We start from the raw sequence: 17,595 nt of genomic DNA on the forward strand, positions 1-17,595 counted from the left end.
TCCACATCCGCACCCACCTGAACACATACACACACACACCTGCGCTTACTGCAATTTCACCTGGAGAGCTTTTGCAGCGCGATTTGAAGTAGCTCAATGGGAGTGTTTGTGCTGCCGTGATGTCTCCCCTCGCTCAGAGTGTGTGTTTGTGTGTGTGTGTGTGGGAGTTAAACATTTGTCACAACCACCTCTCATAGTTAACCTAAAGTGTATGTGCTTTTTTGTCTATATTGCAAATAGACACCAATAAATTCATCTTTTTTTAGATAAAACATACAAAAGTAAAAAGCAACTCTTCACAGCCTGACCTCGACGAGATGAGTTTCCTTCTAAGAAAAGAAAGTGGGACTTGATTGACAGTCGCAGAGTCATAAACTGGGACAGGCATTCTCACCGGACATCCTACGATGAGGTCACTGGCCCGGAGGTCCTCGCCGTGCCGCTGGGCGTGTCTCAGGATGGAGAGGGCGGAGTCGGAGGCAGGGTTGATCCCCCCGAGCTCCTCAAGGGCCTCGCAGTACTGGTCGAGTCTCTGAGTGGGAGCCTGAAGGCAGTGAGGGAAGGACAGAGGGGAGAGGGGGGAGGCCGCAGGGAGTTTGGACTGTGGGAGGAAGGAAAGGACGGGGAGAGAAGAGACGTTAGACCTGGTGAACTCCTCTGATGTCACCATGTCACATCGAGCCTTATGAAGAAGACACAGGAATACCTCGAGAGACTGTTAATGACAGGAAGGCTCTGTCTGAAATCATTCATTACATAGTACACTATAAAGTGTGTGTTGTCTGCTTAGTGAATATTATCATGCCTTATACAGCTTAAACTTATATTAACCAACAGTGCAACCTAAACAATAGTGAACAATCGATAGTTATGGATCAACGTTATTACAGAAAAAAGGCCAATTTAAACACATGAGAGTGGTGTCAAAAATATGTGGTCTAAAAGTTTTAATTTTGCCATCTGACCGTAGGTAGTGAGAAGTGAGTAGTAAACACATGAAAGGTTTCAGATACAGCCTTAGATGTACGTATGTTTTGGAAACATCTGTATTCAGTTTCCAACATAAGGAGGTATTTTTCCATGTGAAAGTTAGGAAATTGAATGTTTTTAATGTGCGCATGTGAGAGTCAGTTTTTCCATGTCAAATACATATTGTATCACGTAATAGTGAGTGCAAAGCTCTGAAAGAAAAAGAAGATGTTCGACATGTAAAACCCAAATTAATCATGAATATAAAAAGGAAACAAACATACAATCCAAAAAACATTAACTAAAGGGTGATATCAAACCAAACACATAACATTGAGCCGTATGAACAACATATCAGAGACAAAGCTGTGAATTCACACTGACTGTCTCTGTGAGGGGACTTTATTATTTTTATATATGTACTTATATTTAGTGTTTTTAACCAATATTTGTTGAATATTCATGGTAAATTATCAGATTTTTAAAAGATTAAGCTTATTATGGGCTCAGCTACTCTTCAGAGATACTATAAACATGCACAAATATATTCTTTTGATTATTCAATGACTGCTACAGGATATGTGTATGTTGATGCTTTTTAAAAATCTATTTTAGCTGAAGAGCTCTTTTGATGTGCTGCAATTACTGCATCACTTGAAACATGTTTAATCAGGAAAATTATTGTTTTGGTGATTAATCCTAAAATTTACAAGAGAGCCAAGCTTGATTTTACAGATATTATTGGTTAAAAAAAGAAAAGAAGAAGATTTTTTTTTCTTTTTAAACTCAGTTTTTCATTTCCACTGATCACAGAGACTGTGTGAAAGTAGCTGCATCATATATTCATCACTATAACACTCAGGCCAAAATGAACACCATACTCATGTAGCCTGAACACCAGCTTTCCATCCATCACCATCACAATAACCATAAACCCTCTCATAGCCATGATCCTCAATGTGCTCAAGCTTAACTTTAAATGGTTTATTTGACAGGGACAGATAGAGTCCATAGCCAAACTGTGAAGAGCTATCTGATACAAGCATCATTGTGTTGACAGCAGATGCTATAAACACTATGATGTGCTAATGGATGCTAATTTGAAGCTGCTGCAGGACGTGACACAGGCCCACGCTGCCTCCCTGTGGCGGTTTGGTTGAAATGCTCCTTTATGTGACACTTCACAACTTGAATGGAGCCTCAAAGATCTTAAGCACTGTGATCTCTCCTCGTAAAGTCCTCTTGGTAATCTCATGATGCTGTAGATGTATTAGTTTTTAGTTAATTGTAGCTTGTGAGCTCAAATTACTTTCCCCATAATCCGCCTTTAATTGTCTTTTCTAGTGTACATTAAACATGTAATTAGCTTTACTGTATACAGCTCGCTTTTTAATTGCTGCCACTGTTGGATAAAGCAACTTTAATTGGTTTGTGCTTGTGATGTGTTCTAAAATTACTTATAATGATATTTCAACACTGTGTTTTAAAGGGATTTTCTTAAGAGAAAATACGCAAATAAAAACTGTTATGAACCTGAAACCCGTTTTATCTTTATAGATTCACCAATGTGTGATCTTCAGTGAGAAAACTGGTTGCTTTCGTCTGATCTAAACTGTGATAAGTTCTTCACTGAGATGACAGCAGCAAAGCAGGGAGACCCAGCAGGTAAGACTGGTTATAATCTTCAGATGTCTCTCCAGTAAACCTCTCAGATATGCAAGGTTTCAGTTTAATCTGATAGAAGTAACAAGAGTTCTTACCTTAAAGAAGTCGGAAGCCTGCGTTACAAGTGGAGAGTCCAGTTCTGGTTTAGTCCTGATGTAGTGGGAATACTGCAGAAACTGCTCCCGCTGCATGCGAGAAGAGAAAATATGTATAAATTAGTGTTTTATATAGAAGATTACTCCTTTTTAAAGGTGATCAATCATACAACTATTGAGTTACAGAAAAAATACCCGTTTCTCCTTCTCTAAAACAATTTGTAACCATTGAAAAAGGTGAAATGAAAACAGTTTACTTACTATTTGGGCAAATCTGTAACATTTTTATATATAAAAGATGTCTGATATTATACTACCTGTTACACATTAATGTACTACAAAAGTGACTCAACCCATTCTAAATCATCTGATGCACAATTACACGATTCATTGTATTTCTTCCGTACTTTCCATGAGAGCATTCACTGCCAAATTAACTCCAATTCTTGAGAAATTTGACTCACGACACGTCTTTGTTTTAGAGTCTCCAAACAATTGTGAATAAACCTGTTGTGCCAGGTATGTGAAAGTTCAAACACAGCTTGGCGTATAACTTAATGAAAACAGATTGCACCTTAAAGTTACGACACACGAGTTAATATTTACACCTCGCCCAAACAGGTGGAAGTCATTTCTTATCATTTGTTGTCACAGCAGAAGGAAAGATGGAAGAGATGAATGATAGAAGAGCCAGAGGACTTTTACGTTGGTGACAGACAATATTTTACAATTATGATGATACTGACATACATTATCAGTACTGTGTAAACTTGGATCATCTAATCTTTCATCACTTGCCTAAAATGTCAGACAATTGAAAGATGTCTTCAGTAAACCACGATGACATTCACAAGGAGGTGTCTGGTAAATCTACGGACCCGCTTTACAAATAAGAATTTTTAGTTATTCTTTTAGTTTCAGTCTTCTTTCCATGGTCATTTTTATGTGCAGTCAAGTCAAGTAAAATATGATCATACCATTAATTTTAGGTTCTCACTTTTAAACAATTGGTTTAGATAAATGGTTCTCAACCTGTGGGCTCGATCACAAGATACCTTTAAGGGGCCACGATGTTGTTTATGGGATAGGAAAGAAAAACGTAATTTTGTGCATTTTTTCTTTTAGTTTTAACTCTTCAAATATATAAGAATCCTTCAAATGAAATCATCTTAAAAGGATAAATCACTCACACACTGCTAACAACTTAACAACATGTAACCTATGATGAAGGATTGCAAGTAGACCCTGCTACTTGATTTAGAATTAAGCTTAGTTACTCCCAAACTTACATATTTACTGAAACAGTCCTGCTGCAGCAAGCTTTGCAAAAGAGCGCCCTCCATTGCAGGTAGGAGGTACTGCGAGTGAAAGGTGCCCAGGCTGGCCCAGTTGGGGAAGAGGGTGTCTGCCTTCCCCCTGATGGAGGCTGGGGTGTCTGAGAGCTCCAGTAAGGGAAGGTAGGTCTCCTCTACCCCCTTCAGGACAGTCACGTACTGCCTCTCAGAACTCAGCATCCTACACCAGAGCAGGTACAGCTTACTGCAGGACAGAAAAGGGGGGCATGACATGTCAAAAGGAGCAAGAGAACAGATGACTACATTTACAAAAGAGAGACAAGTGTGGGATTTAGAGGAGCAGAGGGAGGGGTGGAAGTGAAGATAAACAAGTGAGATAGAAGCAAGCGATGTAGAGAGATCAAACAGTTGGTGATGATAAAATTATCTGAGATTGCATGCTGACTGATAAAATAGCTCTGAAACAGTCTTCAGTTGTGTTTAAATTATCCCGAAAAGGATGAATCGCGTCTCCCTTTCATCTCAGCGCGGCCTGCTCCTAATGTCACTTATGATGCTGGCTTTGTTTTGAAGCTCTCAGTCAACTCAAACCTTCTCTCGCTCATTTTCTGCCACACAAGCTCCCACGCTGACATTTCAGCAAAAGTAAAAAGGCGGAAAAATAGGGAAACAACGGAAAAAACGACAGAAACACACACCTTTGAGCAGTGGACCCTGCCCTATCTGTACCCGTCTCTCTCTCAGTCCTGCCAAGCAGTACGTGTTGCCGTGGCGACCCTGTGTGGTCCACCACTTCCTTGCTGCTGACCTCAACCCCTCGGATCAAGACCCCACTTCCTCCTCCTACTCCTCCTCCTCCAGAACCCCATCCTGGGATGGCTGCAGCCATGCTGGTAGTAATAACCGGGTCAGCTACCGCCCGTCGCCCCAGCCAGGACATGGGAGAGTTACGGCTCACCCCGCCCACTGGGGACTCGGCAGGTTTAGGGCTGGCCGTGCCTCTGCGGGGGGCCAGGAGAGCCTGGAGGTCGAAACTTGGGTGTCGCTTCCTGGGGGGCTTGGGAGGGAGAGGGGCATCTGGGGACTGTGAAGACAGGGAGACGGTTATAAACATGACGTTGGCAATATGTTCCAGCTGTGTCATGAGGACAAGTAGAAACAAAAAGTCGAATCTTTTATACCAGACATGGTTCCTACTGGTGGTTTTAGACCATTAACTACACCACAAGTTCTTCAAGGCAGCCTGAGGTTTCAATTTATTTCAGTACATTATGAAAATCAACTTCCCGAAACCTGTTTGAGATATTTGACAAAACAAATCTCAACTCCCCTTACTCACTTGTTCCTGACCTTTTGATCATATTACATGGTCTACGTCAGCAGAAGGAGTTGGCTTAGCTGTCAGGGAACTGTAGATTTCCAGTTTAAGTGTAAGTGTTAGTTTCCATTATTCTGAACACTTTTGGACTTTCTTCTACTTCTGATGGAGACTGTTCTGCCGATGACGAGTAGGCTCCAGAGCAAGCAAGTAAGTAGAACTTGAGTGTTTTGTCAACTTCTGTTTCCAAGGTCAAGAATGAGCTGTGGCGCATTTTGGGTACCTTTGTTTCTAATTATAGTTCTGTGGTTATTGTGGGATAATGCAGATAGAAAGCAGGGGAGTGTTTTGAGAAACTCTCCAAGTTGATGCATTCAAGGGCACTCTGACATTTGATAGTGGGTTGAATGGCAAATGGAAAATTACAAGTCTGACATGATACCAGATATCCAATCAAAAGACACGCTGACTTATGAGCCAATATCCAAAAAAAGACTTTACACTCCTCTTTAACCCCCCTGAGAGAATAGTACCACAGCAATTTTAAAAGTTTTTCCACTGACTTCTGTCTTCTGTCTTTTTTGTAATTCAACTGGTTAAACCTAAAACCACTGAATAACAAGATGAAATGTCAATTGGCAACCACAGTTTAAAATCAGATACTGTATATGAATCAGACCGTGTTGTAAATGCATTAAAAAGTAGTAAACATCCTTTTTTTAAATTACATTCACTGTAAAATAAAATAGAACAGATTAATATGGTAAGTAACACAGACATTCAATAGCAAAGCAATGCACCAACTCACGCTCTTCTTTGCTGGATTCAGAAGGTTCTGCAGGAACTTCCCTCCTCCAGCTCCTCCTGCTCCTCCCCCTGCTCCCTCTTTTTTATTCCCTTTCTCCTCTCCAATCTTCAGTGTGGAGCAGGTCTGCGGTCTGAACAGCGATGCCAGGGATCCCCAAGACTGCAGCCCCCCTTCTCCTCCTCCAGCTCCCAGTCCCCAGTCTCCGTCTCCCTCTGGACCCATCAGGTCCCAAAGGCTGCTGGCGGAGGGCGTCTTGGGCTTCCCCTGGCCTTGATTCTGGGTCCGTTCTGTCTGGAGGAACCTGGGTTTCACTTGTGCTACGGTCCGCTGGTAGCGCTCTACTGTCTGAGTCCAAAGATCCAGGAGCGCCCCGCCGCCCAGCTCCATCGCTAATGACCGCGCATCCTGGAAACGGGACGGGGGGATGGGAGGGAGGGAGGCGAGAGGGCAGGTGGAAGAAGAGGAAGAGGGGGAGGAGGAGGTGGAGGACACTGCGTCGCACCACTGGGTGGCCTGTACAGGAGACGGGAAAGAAAAAATGACTGTTTTTTGACCTTAGAAAGATTTTAAACTACTCATATGTGTTCATATCTTCCTGCGAGTCACAGATGCCTTCCTGTGCTGCAATTACCTCAGTCAGTGTAGACAGCAGCCTCTGTGTGTTGTCCAGGGTGGTCCAGCAGTCAGACAGACAGTGAGACATGTCCCTCAGCTTCTCCCTGACTGGAGGAAGTCGGATCTGGACATCGTTCAGGCCTGCCCAGTCCAGCTCGCACCAACCCTCCAAATCGCTGAGCACTGACAGAGTCTCGCTGTGCAGCTCCTAAAGAATTCAAGAAGATCCACTGTTACGTTTTTGCACAGAAACACCCTGATGTGTGAGCTGCACAGGCTTGACAAGATACACTTGAATGGAATAATCATAACAATGCTGCTGGGAATACTGACACTAGCCTGTGTCCACAACAATACGATGAATGTCCCACTGAACAACAAAATCTGGTCTAAAAACATCTGTTTACATTTTTAAGTGTAGTTATTGACTCCTCAAGTCTTTCGGTAAGTAATTGAGAGGAACATGCGTGGAGAAGGCTCTCGCAGGGATAATATGATTCATAATCCTTGAGTTAAGATGACAAGAGGCATATTGTTTCAGTGGAAGACATTTAAGCCTTTTCCATACACATGTGCTGACTTGGCTTGGCTCGGTTCGACTTGGCGCATCAGCTCAGCTCATTTGCATCTCCATTACAACAGGGCTACCCGCTTCAAGGTGGGATGACGCACTTGTCTTGAGTGGAAAAGCAACAGGCTGTATATATCATGGCTCTGACTAGTGGTCGGTTTGCAACTGTAAAACGGTGGATAAACATTACATTTCCTATAAATGCTTAACGTTAAAATCCTTCCATTAGTTTGTCATTGGAAAGCTTTTAATATGAAGCAGCAGTAGGGAAAAGGAAATGTTTTCATCAATAAGGAGTTAACGTGGCTCGGAAAGCAATCAGGAAACGGTAGAATAAAGCAGATATCTGGAAGTATAAACAGAAAAACGTAACAAACAGTTTCTACAAAAGTACAGAGAGCAGAATATACAGATGCTTTTAAAAATGTCTTTCTCTCTCCTCTCCAACACAGAAATGAGTGGTGGAGTCTTGAAACTCAGCTTATTTGAGAGGAAGAAGCAGAGAGAATGGGGTTCATCATGGGTGGGCTGCAATTGGCAAGATGTCATCGCAACCTGCTTGGAGGCAGGCTGGATGCACTTTGGCCTGATGGTCTATCTCAAGCACAACTCAGCGCAGTAAAAGCAGTAATGGAAACGCAAATCAACGCAGCACAGTTTTACTCGGTACTGCCAGAAGTGCCAATGGAAAAAAACCTGATTAAATGACCTCCACTGTTGTTACAAGTGACAATTATTAGATGATGGTAAATACATAATTATACTGTAACAGTGGCAGAAGAGTAAAAAAGTCAATATCGATCTAAAATTAGTTGACATTAGCAACCATAAGACCAGATAAGGTTGTATCAGTAAAGGCCCTGAAAGTCCTGAACTGAGCGATAGTACACTATTACTTTTAAATTTGAGTTATATAGTTCCACTTTAAAGACACTAAGTGTAGGAATTGTATGTGATTACAATAAGTCCAGTCTTTCTCTTCTTCAAAAGTAGACATTTCCAGTGAAAATCATCATTGATACTAACGATTCTCCAATTATATTGAGTCAAGCACATTGCAATTGTATATTCTAGTATGAGAATAACACAAAAAACTGATTACAAATACAGTAAAGCAGCATTTTTCATGAGTAGAAGCAAATCAATATGTGTAAAAATAAAATGAAATGAAAAGCTATCACATCGAGCACTCACGTTAGCCGTTTCTCTGAACGTCTTGAACTTCTGCTGCTTGAGTGAGAGTCTACTGAGGGAGAGAGGGGGGTCCTTGTAGTCATCCAGCTGCGACTGGACTTGCTCAATCTCTGTATCACACTGAGCATTAAAAACAGGGAGAGAGAAAGTGGGGTGAGAGGAGGACACGAGACATTTAATCGTCTAGGAGTGTAAACTGCGTCGGTGTGAAGAAGTAGAGTGATAATTATTCTCAGAAGAAACGTATTTTGGAGAAAACACATAATTCACACAGACTTGCAAGACTAAACAGCAAAAACAGGGTGTTTCCATCTGTTGGGAACAGTGAAGAGTGAGTCAGAGCAGTGAAAGCTACTTTTGGACAGTGCAATTCTGGACACTAAAAATCAGTTTTCAAATCGGGGATGACAATCAATTAACAGAACTAAGACCATCTATAGTTCTTAAACTGGCTTAACATGACCAACAGCTTTGTATTTATTTATCAAATTCCTCTAGAATTAGTTTTTGATAATATGTGAGGTGAAAAAAAAGCAGTTATTTAATCTTTTATCTATCGTGCATCAGAAGCTGCATCATAAGTTTGTTCACAAGACTCAGGAAAGCCAAGAGAGTGTTCCAGCTGTGTGTAACGAGCATAAAACCACACGTGTCTTCTTCCTTCCTCACTCACTCACCTTTTCCAGTTTATACACAAGCCTGGATAGTCGTCCAAGTGCCTCCAGGTCGCGACCTCTCTGATTGGACACTCGGACGAGCCGATGGAGAGCGTCGTCCACACTGTCGTAGAGTTTAGCGGTCGCAGTGAGAGCAGCCCTGAGGAAACACAAGTCAAATGACAATTGACCAGTTAATAACAGAAGAACAGGAGTGACAAGCTGCTTCTTTTCTTGTATTTTGTAAATCCTGAGCCCAAAATCACTCACTTTGGCTTTTAGGAAAGATGTAATTATGAAAAACAAAAAGCCCCACAGACCATCTGTCTGGTAAAAAAGGAAACACATCAGCCTATACTTGGATTTGGCCTCATTCTTGTATAGACTGAGCCAAAACTCATTACTGGATAAGAAGAACAGCCACAAATACAACAATCTTTAGATCATCTATGCTGTAGTTGGGCACAAACAAACAAGCTGTATTGCTCTGTCCTCCATTAGATGTTCCCTCTCTCCTCCAGCTGGTTTTCATTTTTTGGGCTGAAAACAACTTTTTCTCTGGATGAGGAGTATTTTTAACGTATAACTAACTCATTTTGACAAAATAATCCCACAATCATGCATTATACAAGACATGGGAAAGGCTCGTGGCATGCAGATCCCTTTTCTGCCCCCTGGGACCAAGCTGCTTGTGTAAAGTGGTTTCTGCATGTGTGAGTGTTTGCCCAATTAAAATTGTTGTGTATATCATGAGTTCTTTAAAATAGCCCAACTTCAATAGGTCTATGTGATGCATATTTCAGCGGTATGCACTCTCATTAGCATCACAACAAGAAGAAGCCTATTATTATCCGAATATATGCAAATTCACATTGCTACTGTACGTTGTGAGTGAAGTAGTCCTGAAACAGTCTCCAGGATGATGTTAATTATATATCATACATAACAATAGAGTGTTTTATCTTAAGAGTGCTTCACCAATTTCGCATTGCACTCACAATGGACAGTTTAAATTATATTCCAATAATATATTATTTTTTTATTCCACACATTCTTCGTCCTTGTCAAAACCGGGCGCCTACATTACCAACAATGCAACATACCACGATTCACACAACTGTACAGATTCAGGTGTGCTATGCTAGTATCAGCTAATGTGGCTTCGAGCTGCTAACTTTGAGCAGAGATGAGGAGACGGCTGCACAGGTCTCACCTCTTGCTAACTCTATAACCCCACTTTTTTTTCCATTTTCAAACTTGTAGTCTTCTATCCTAACCAATGCTAACTCATGGGACATCATTTGAAGCTATTTATTAGACTTTGCATTGCTCACAAGAGGCCTTATGCAACCTTATTTCCACATATGAATTGGTACTTTACAAGATCTGCAGAGGTTTATGTGTAAAATCAGTGAAGTTCCCCTGTAATACAATAGTCTTAGTATTTAAATATTAATAATATTGACCAATACCTTCCATGTGCTGTATAAACATTCACTGGTTGTAACTGTCAGTATAATGCTACATGTAGGAAGCTACTTCTGTGTGAAGTTAACATATGATGCATTCCCATGTTAGGTGCAATGTGGGAATTTATAATGTTGATTACTGACTACAAGCAGCAGGTTTGAGAATTAAAAAGATGACATTAATAGGTATCACAAGAACCACAAAAGTTCTAGTACAGCGTAAAAATGTGGCCCGCAATACCTGCAGTCCGGCGACTTCTGTGCCAGTCCAGTTGTGCTATTGGTTAATCCTGCCAGCCAGGCCCCGCCCCTTTGCTGCAGCTCAGTTAAACGCTGGTCGGCCAGGACGCTCGCCATGAGCTGCCTGTGTCTGTCAATGCTCAGAGGAACAGCCTGAGAAAGTCATACATAAATTACCAAACCACACTGTGCATTTATGTCATCATAATCACTGATACATCGACACAAAAAAGAGGAAAAAGTTTTGACATGTGAGACTAGGTATCATATCTGTACCTTTATGTTGTCTGGCATTGGCTCAGTGTCCATTGACTGCAGTGTGTCTCCTAAGAGTGAGAGAGCACTCTCACAACGCTCTGTCAGACTCTCCAGGCTCTGAAGAGAAGAAAAGGAAAGGAAAGTAGCAGAGGAATCAGTGATTTTTGAGATCTTTACTTTTTTTCGTCAAATTAATTCATCATAGCTAAAGGAATTTGCTTGAAATCCTTTCTTTCCTTGATGTTTTTTTTACGTCCATGAGAGAGGTCAAAGAAAGTACTGAGGACAGGAAAATGTTTTGATCTGATTGGATAAAGTAATGTAAACTGTCTGGGGGGAAAAGCCATTAAGAGTCGATCTTCTTGGACCTTCTTTCCTTGATTTATCCTCCACACCCAGTTCATCACGAGTTTCTGAAATCACAGGCTAGACAATTGCTTATTCCTGACAGCATCCTCTTATCTCTCCTCCCTTCTCTCTAAACCCTTCTCCTCTTTCACTTTTTTTTTTTTTTTTTTTTTACAGTTTACAGCAAGGTACAAAAAAAAACTCAACAAGGAACAAACCAAGACCTTACTGCAAATGAATGACCATGATCAGTACTCTGTGTATCTTACTTTAGTGTTACCTTTGTTGTGGTTACTCTGCATTCAATCCACATTATTATATTTAATGACCAAAACAAGAAAGCAGTCATCATGGTAAGAGACATGTGAGATTTACTCCTTAACCTCACCCTGTAATTAACATTTAGAAGAAACTTTCATCTATCTCAGTCAGTACAAGAACTACTTGTGCTACAGCTGAGAAATGCAACAGATGATGGATTTTCACACTGAAATTAATACTGAATCAGTTCTCCCACTATGACATACAGGCCATGTATTGGTATCTACTCTTGAGACCAAAGTGTATATACAATAACCAAACAATTAACTCCTCTGTGAGAGAATGTAATTCATACAAGTGACATGAACCTGAATAATTCTGCAAAAGCATAGATATCACTTGATCTTAAATGCCTGAAGTGATCATTTCCTGCTCAATTTCCTCAAGACCAATCTAATTCACACTGAGGTCAGTACATCTGGCAGCGTCAGTTCTGTAAATCTGCCACTGACAAGAAAATGTAGTCGGGATAAAAGAAAGAGGTAAAGAATGGAGAAAATGTGTATTTCATGAAGAAAAACAGCAGTCTCTCACCAATCTAAAAGACAGCCAGTCTGAGTGACAGTGGTCGAAGTCTCCATCCATCTCTTTGGGCAGCTGTTGTTTGTCTACATACTGCTGGAGGACTGTTGTTCCTCGCACCATGTGGACCTGGACAACACAGGACAGGATGAGAAAAATTAAGGACACATTGAGACAGAGTTAGGGGCTACATCAAAATGATGAGAGAATTTTTTTTAATGAGGCATGAGCTTAAGATATTAAGGGTATAATACTGTAGGCTTGAGCATGCCTTAGCTAAGCAGTGGTTCTGTAGCATATAATGTAAACTTTAAAAAGCCAATAATATTTTACAATGACGGCTAAAAACTTTTGTTCCTAAAGCATGTTCTCCTATTAAACTCAGATCACCTACATTTGTTAACTTATCAACAGGAATAGAAACACTTACTACTAAGTACAGAATGAACCCCAAGAATGCAAGATGCAGAGCCAACATCTGTTTTTTTCCCTAACAGTGTTAACATCTTTTGGGCGGGATTTCCCTTTAACATGGAAGGTTTTTAACGCAAATATAAACCACATGGCCAGAAGAATTTTCTCATGCGTGTGTGAAAGAAAGAAAGAAACATCTTGTTAACAATGAACGACAATGAGCTGAATTACCAGAGAAATCTGAGTTATTTGCAAACTCGAGATCATCCAAATGTATGGAAATCAGACTTATTTATATTTAAGAACCAGGCGAATATGTGCTACAGCTAAGAGCTACTGACATTCACCAAAATCCAGCAAGGAACAGAAACAAAGCATGATTTATAAAATGTTCCCCATTTTGCATTTTAAACCTTATATGAGAGCAGTTATCCCTGTTGTTTTGATAATGGGGAAAAGGAGTTTCAGCAACTTTCATTTGTTTTTCATAATGTTTTCCACACACTTGGTTTGTTTTTTATGCAGCTTTCTACCTGTGTTTTAACATTTACAACTATCTGAACTAAAAGGAATAACATGCTGTGTGTGTCTTTGTTGGACCATAAAGTGTAAACATGTGATTTTTATGAAATCACCTCTGCTCCTTCTAGATTATGAGAAGGGCACTCCTGCTGCTCCTCCACCAAAACCAGAACAGATCCAAGACTGTCAGGAACCAGCACCTAGAACACACATAAAGACACACACACACACACACACACACACACACACACACACACACACACACACACACACACACACACACACACACACACACACACACACACACACACACACACACACACACACACACACACACACACACAGTTACACACACACAGTTACACATGTGCTTGAGCTACATCTGCAGGCAACTTAAATCAAACAAGCAAAGTTTAGCACATTTGACTAAACAATGCTTTTTTTTCTGTCTCACCTGGAACAATTTAAGTGCAGAGAGGGAGAGAGTGGAGGGTGGAGTGCGTCTGCTGTCCATTAACACCGTGAGACCTTTTTCTTTGGCTACAGGCCTGATGAGGATGGATGGAGAGAAGCGGATGTAGGGTTAAAACAGGGGCAAACACAAGTTAGAAGATAAGGGTTGTGCTCTGGAATGAGACTTCTGTGATTCGAAAAATAACTGTAAATGCCTCCAAAATTATATAATTAATTTAAAACTATTTATAGTACTTTTTAAAGGATGGCTGCAGTCCTGTAATTTCTTCCCAAACCTGTTATGGACGTTTTGTTCTGACTTGCTGTTAGCCTGAGGTAAACTGGAAATCTTAGAGATGTTTCTTAAACAGACTTTGACTAAGTTTGTTATGGTTTTCACAGCTTTCTGGCATATGTTCTGTTTGTGTAGCCCCACCTTTTGCTATATTTGGCAAACTCAGCAAAAAGCAAGTCAAATCAAATGCAGCACATTTGACTAAGCAGGTTTCTAAAACAGTGGGGTAACAAGAAAAGATTATTCAAGTCAAAGTAGACCTGCAGCTGAAAACGGGGCATGAGCATGTGGTGAATCAGAGACAACAGAGATTTTATGTTACTGAATGGGGTATTGTGCAATGAAATATTACCCTAAAGGAATTACTAAAACTATCAAACCACTGACAATGTATCTCTGAACTAATTTTTTGATTGGAAGCAGCAGTCTTACCGAGTGATCCTGTAGTAGCAAGCCAGTACCCGAGCAATCTCCTCCTCACAGAAACCTTCGTCTGATCCATTTGTCTCTGTAACAACCAAAGCACGTCCCAACCTGTCCACCGTACCTGTGGTTGGTAAACATAAAGAATTCTGAGATGAGGCCAAGAGAAAGTTGCTGCATGCTGAGACTGATTAGACATTATATTAGTTTATTTGCTTTATAAATCCTGTAAGCTCAATAGAATCATCCACTTTGGTTTGGGATAACAATGTTTTTTGGAACTACAATCCCATAATACTTTGGGGGAGGTTTAATGCTAGCATAAAGTAAGCAAGTTAGCTGTGGGCTACACCTTGAGCCCTGTTTTTTTGTTGCCTATTTCTCAAATTTGCACCATGAAAAGTAATGTTGAATTATTTATTAGCAATTCATGTGTACACTGTTGCAATGGATGTACAGATAAAAACTATTGGATTACTTTGAAACTTGTGAAAAAGTGATAATTGTAAGGCGTGATCTTGTTGTAGGTTGTAAGCAGGGTCTTTTTCCTTTAATTTCTAACAAGATTTATGGACATTTATCCACAATGGACATTGGATATATTGATATCTCCAGAGAATGTAAGTCACACTGAATCCAACAGTATATGTAGCATGTAGGGTTAGGGTTAGGGTTGGGTTTGTGCATGTTAGGGGGTGTTCAGATCTTACTGAGTTATGACTGAGATGCTAAAGAAGAAAACAGGGGTGTGATTTTTGATTGGGCGCTAAGGGTTAAAGAGCTATTAACCCACTTACGTAGGTGAACAGGCCTTCAGCAGCAAAGACAACAACAAAGTCACACATTTACAAGACTAACTGCAAAGGCTCTCCATGTACTGGAGAGTATTTAGACTGACTAGCATGACAAAAATACATGAGGCCTGTAAAATACTTGCCTGTCAACTTCAGCTTCCCTGACTGGAGAAGCGCGGTGTCCAGTTCCCTCAGCAGAGGAGGGTCTTTAGGTGTAACGCCATTTAGTTGGTCGGGACATACCTCTGCTGTCCCTGACTCCTCATTTGAGTGGTTAAATAAGGATGTGCCTGATTGACCATTACAAGCAGGCAAAGATTCAGCTTTTGTCTCTGTAAAGAAATACAAAGGTTAAATCAAATATTCTAAAGGTATTTTAGGACCTGATGTTCATGCATTAAATTTCAGCTTTCCTCCCACCTGCACTGCTTTTCTTTGAGTTTTCTGTCCCCTCATTCGTTGATGTGCATTCTCCATCAAGTTTATATGCCTGTTCTTCTGTCTCTGGTTGGTTTTCTTCTGTGATTGGTGGTTGTGTTGAGGCAGAGCCTGTGGTGGGACTTGGTTGAGGAGCTTTACCCTGCAGTTTTAAGACCCTTTGGTTTGCACGGCCACCAGACCTAGCCCTCCCTTTGGCCCCCCTTCCCTTCCTCTTCCTCCTTAAGACAAAGCACAGGAAGGTTTTAATGAAGTACAAAATAAAGTTAATAACTATGTTGTTCAGACATAGTGTTCTTCAGTTTGTGTCTTCCGTCATTGACTACAGGCCTATATGTGTCTAAGTTCAGACAACCTGTACCTTGTGCACCAAGGTTTACACCTCAGTGTTACTGATCTGTACTTTCATATGTAAGTGTGAAAAACAATACAAATAAGAAGAAATAGTTTGGTGCCCCATAAGAAAAAAATATTTACCTTGGTACTCTGAATCCTGCAGTTTTTAATTCCTTTCCTCTGGGACACACTCTGTTCTCGTTTTTCCCTTCATCCCTTTCTTCTGTCACCTTTGCGTTGGATGAACTCTTTATTTTAGTTTCACTGTTAGCTTTCTCTCCACCTGCTGAACCTCCAGTGAATGGTCTTTCTGGTGCATCTGATGTTGGGGTGGTGGCATCACTGTCTCCGCTCACTGTTTTTTCTGTATCCTCAAAGACAGAGTCCGAATGAGATCCTTGATCTGAGTGACCCTCTATAACATGCCCAACTTTGTGGTTCGTCATGTCAAGGATCTCATTTGTGACCGAACTATCACCACTTTCACAGTCTTTACTTCTATGATCATCTCTGCATGGCTGTGTGACACCATTAGTCTCTCTCTCCCTTCCCACGCCAGGCCTCCTCTCTTTAAATGGGCCATCAAAATAAAGCCGGTGGTTTCCCAGGCTCCCAGAGTCTCTACTTATTTTATCTCCTTCATCTGAGTCATGAACAGAAGAGGAGTAAGACCGCCGTCCTCTGCTTGGTTCAGTGACTCCTGTTGGAGGCCTAGGCGATAACACATCAGCTTTGGGGGCCACCACATCTCTTTTGGCCCCATGGACAGCTCGAAAGCTGCCAAATCCTTCCAGTCTCCCATAACCCCAAGCTCTTCCTTTCCGGAGTTTGATGGCCTTACCTCTCCTACACAGAGGCAAAGTCTTTGTCTTACAGATCCCATGCATCTCCAGGTACCTCTGCCTTGGGTCAACCCCTCCGTCAGGACCACCTCTGGGCTCCAACAGCTCTACATAGTCCCCGTCCAGCTGAGGGTGTCTTGCTGTCCGTCCGAGCCCATCTTCGCTGCGTCTTCGCCTGGGTAGAGCAGGTTCGGAGTCCAAGCCATCTGGTAAATCATCATCCTCTTCCTCATCCCAGGACCAGGAGTCCAGTTCTCCAGATGATGAGCCACCCCAGCCCCCAAGAGTACTTCCCCCCTCACTAGGTAGGCGGTTGGGTATGGAGCCCTTGTGGTTAGACATCATGCCCAGGTCTTCAGAGGGGTCATGGATGAATTTGGGGTAGACAACCTCCTTCCACGGAAGGCGCACCACACCATCACATGTACTGACCAAGCAGGTGTCAAGACCTCCTCCAACTGTAGGGAGACAAGAGGGGATTAAGAGTAAAATACAACATTGTTTGGTGCTTAAGCCAACTTAATGTCAAGTTACTCAACTTAAAAATGAAGACACCAACTTAAGCTAGATGGAAAACAAATGTTTTCAGTTTGAAATTTGTTAGCTCATCCTTTGGTTTTTGTCACCACCCTCTGACACAATATATCACTCCCATTTCTTGTTGTCCTTCCACATGCCATCCCTTGCTTATAAACTTGTCTCCTCTAGCCATGACCACATCTGTTTTCCCTGTA

General features: G+C 41.3%; 1 protein-coding gene across 1 annotated transcript in view; it reads right to left on the bottom strand.

Moving 5' to 3' along the window:
• The window catches only part of arhgef40 (Rho guanine nucleotide exchange factor (GEF) 40), a 38,693-nt gene that overhangs the window by 7,524 nt on the left and 13,574 nt on the right, over positions 1–17,595 (bottom strand). Inside the window, exons 5-21 of the mRNA XM_062444647.1 lie at positions 16,161–17,319; positions 15,666–15,904; positions 15,389–15,577; positions 14,461–14,575; positions 13,735–13,828; positions 13,394–13,480; positions 12,357–12,473; positions 11,172–11,270; positions 10,897–11,048; positions 9,208–9,346; positions 8,531–8,650; positions 6,782–6,973; positions 6,151–6,663; positions 4,723–5,108; positions 4,019–4,268; positions 2,730–2,819; positions 395–601 (exon numbers count right to left, since the gene is read on the bottom strand). Coding sequence (XP_062300631.1) covers positions 395–601; positions 2,730–2,819; positions 4,019–4,268; positions 4,723–5,108; positions 6,151–6,663; positions 6,782–6,973; positions 8,531–8,650; positions 9,208–9,346; positions 10,897–11,048; positions 11,172–11,270; positions 12,357–12,473; positions 13,394–13,480; positions 13,735–13,828; positions 14,461–14,575; positions 15,389–15,577; positions 15,666–15,904; positions 16,161–17,319 — 4,148 coding nt within the window. The remainder of the gene's footprint in view (positions 1–394; positions 602–2,729; positions 2,820–4,018; positions 4,269–4,722; positions 5,109–6,150; positions 6,664–6,781; positions 6,974–8,530; positions 8,651–9,207; positions 9,347–10,896; positions 11,049–11,171; positions 11,271–12,356; positions 12,474–13,393; positions 13,481–13,734; positions 13,829–14,460; positions 14,576–15,388; positions 15,578–15,665; positions 15,905–16,160; positions 17,320–17,595) is intronic.

Source organism: Scomber scombrus, chromosome 23 (assembly GCF_963691925.1).
Source record: "Scomber scombrus chromosome 23, fScoSco1.1, whole genome shotgun sequence".
In the NCBI taxonomy this organism is placed as follows: Eukaryota; Metazoa; Chordata; class Actinopteri; order Scombriformes; family Scombridae; genus Scomber; species Scomber scombrus.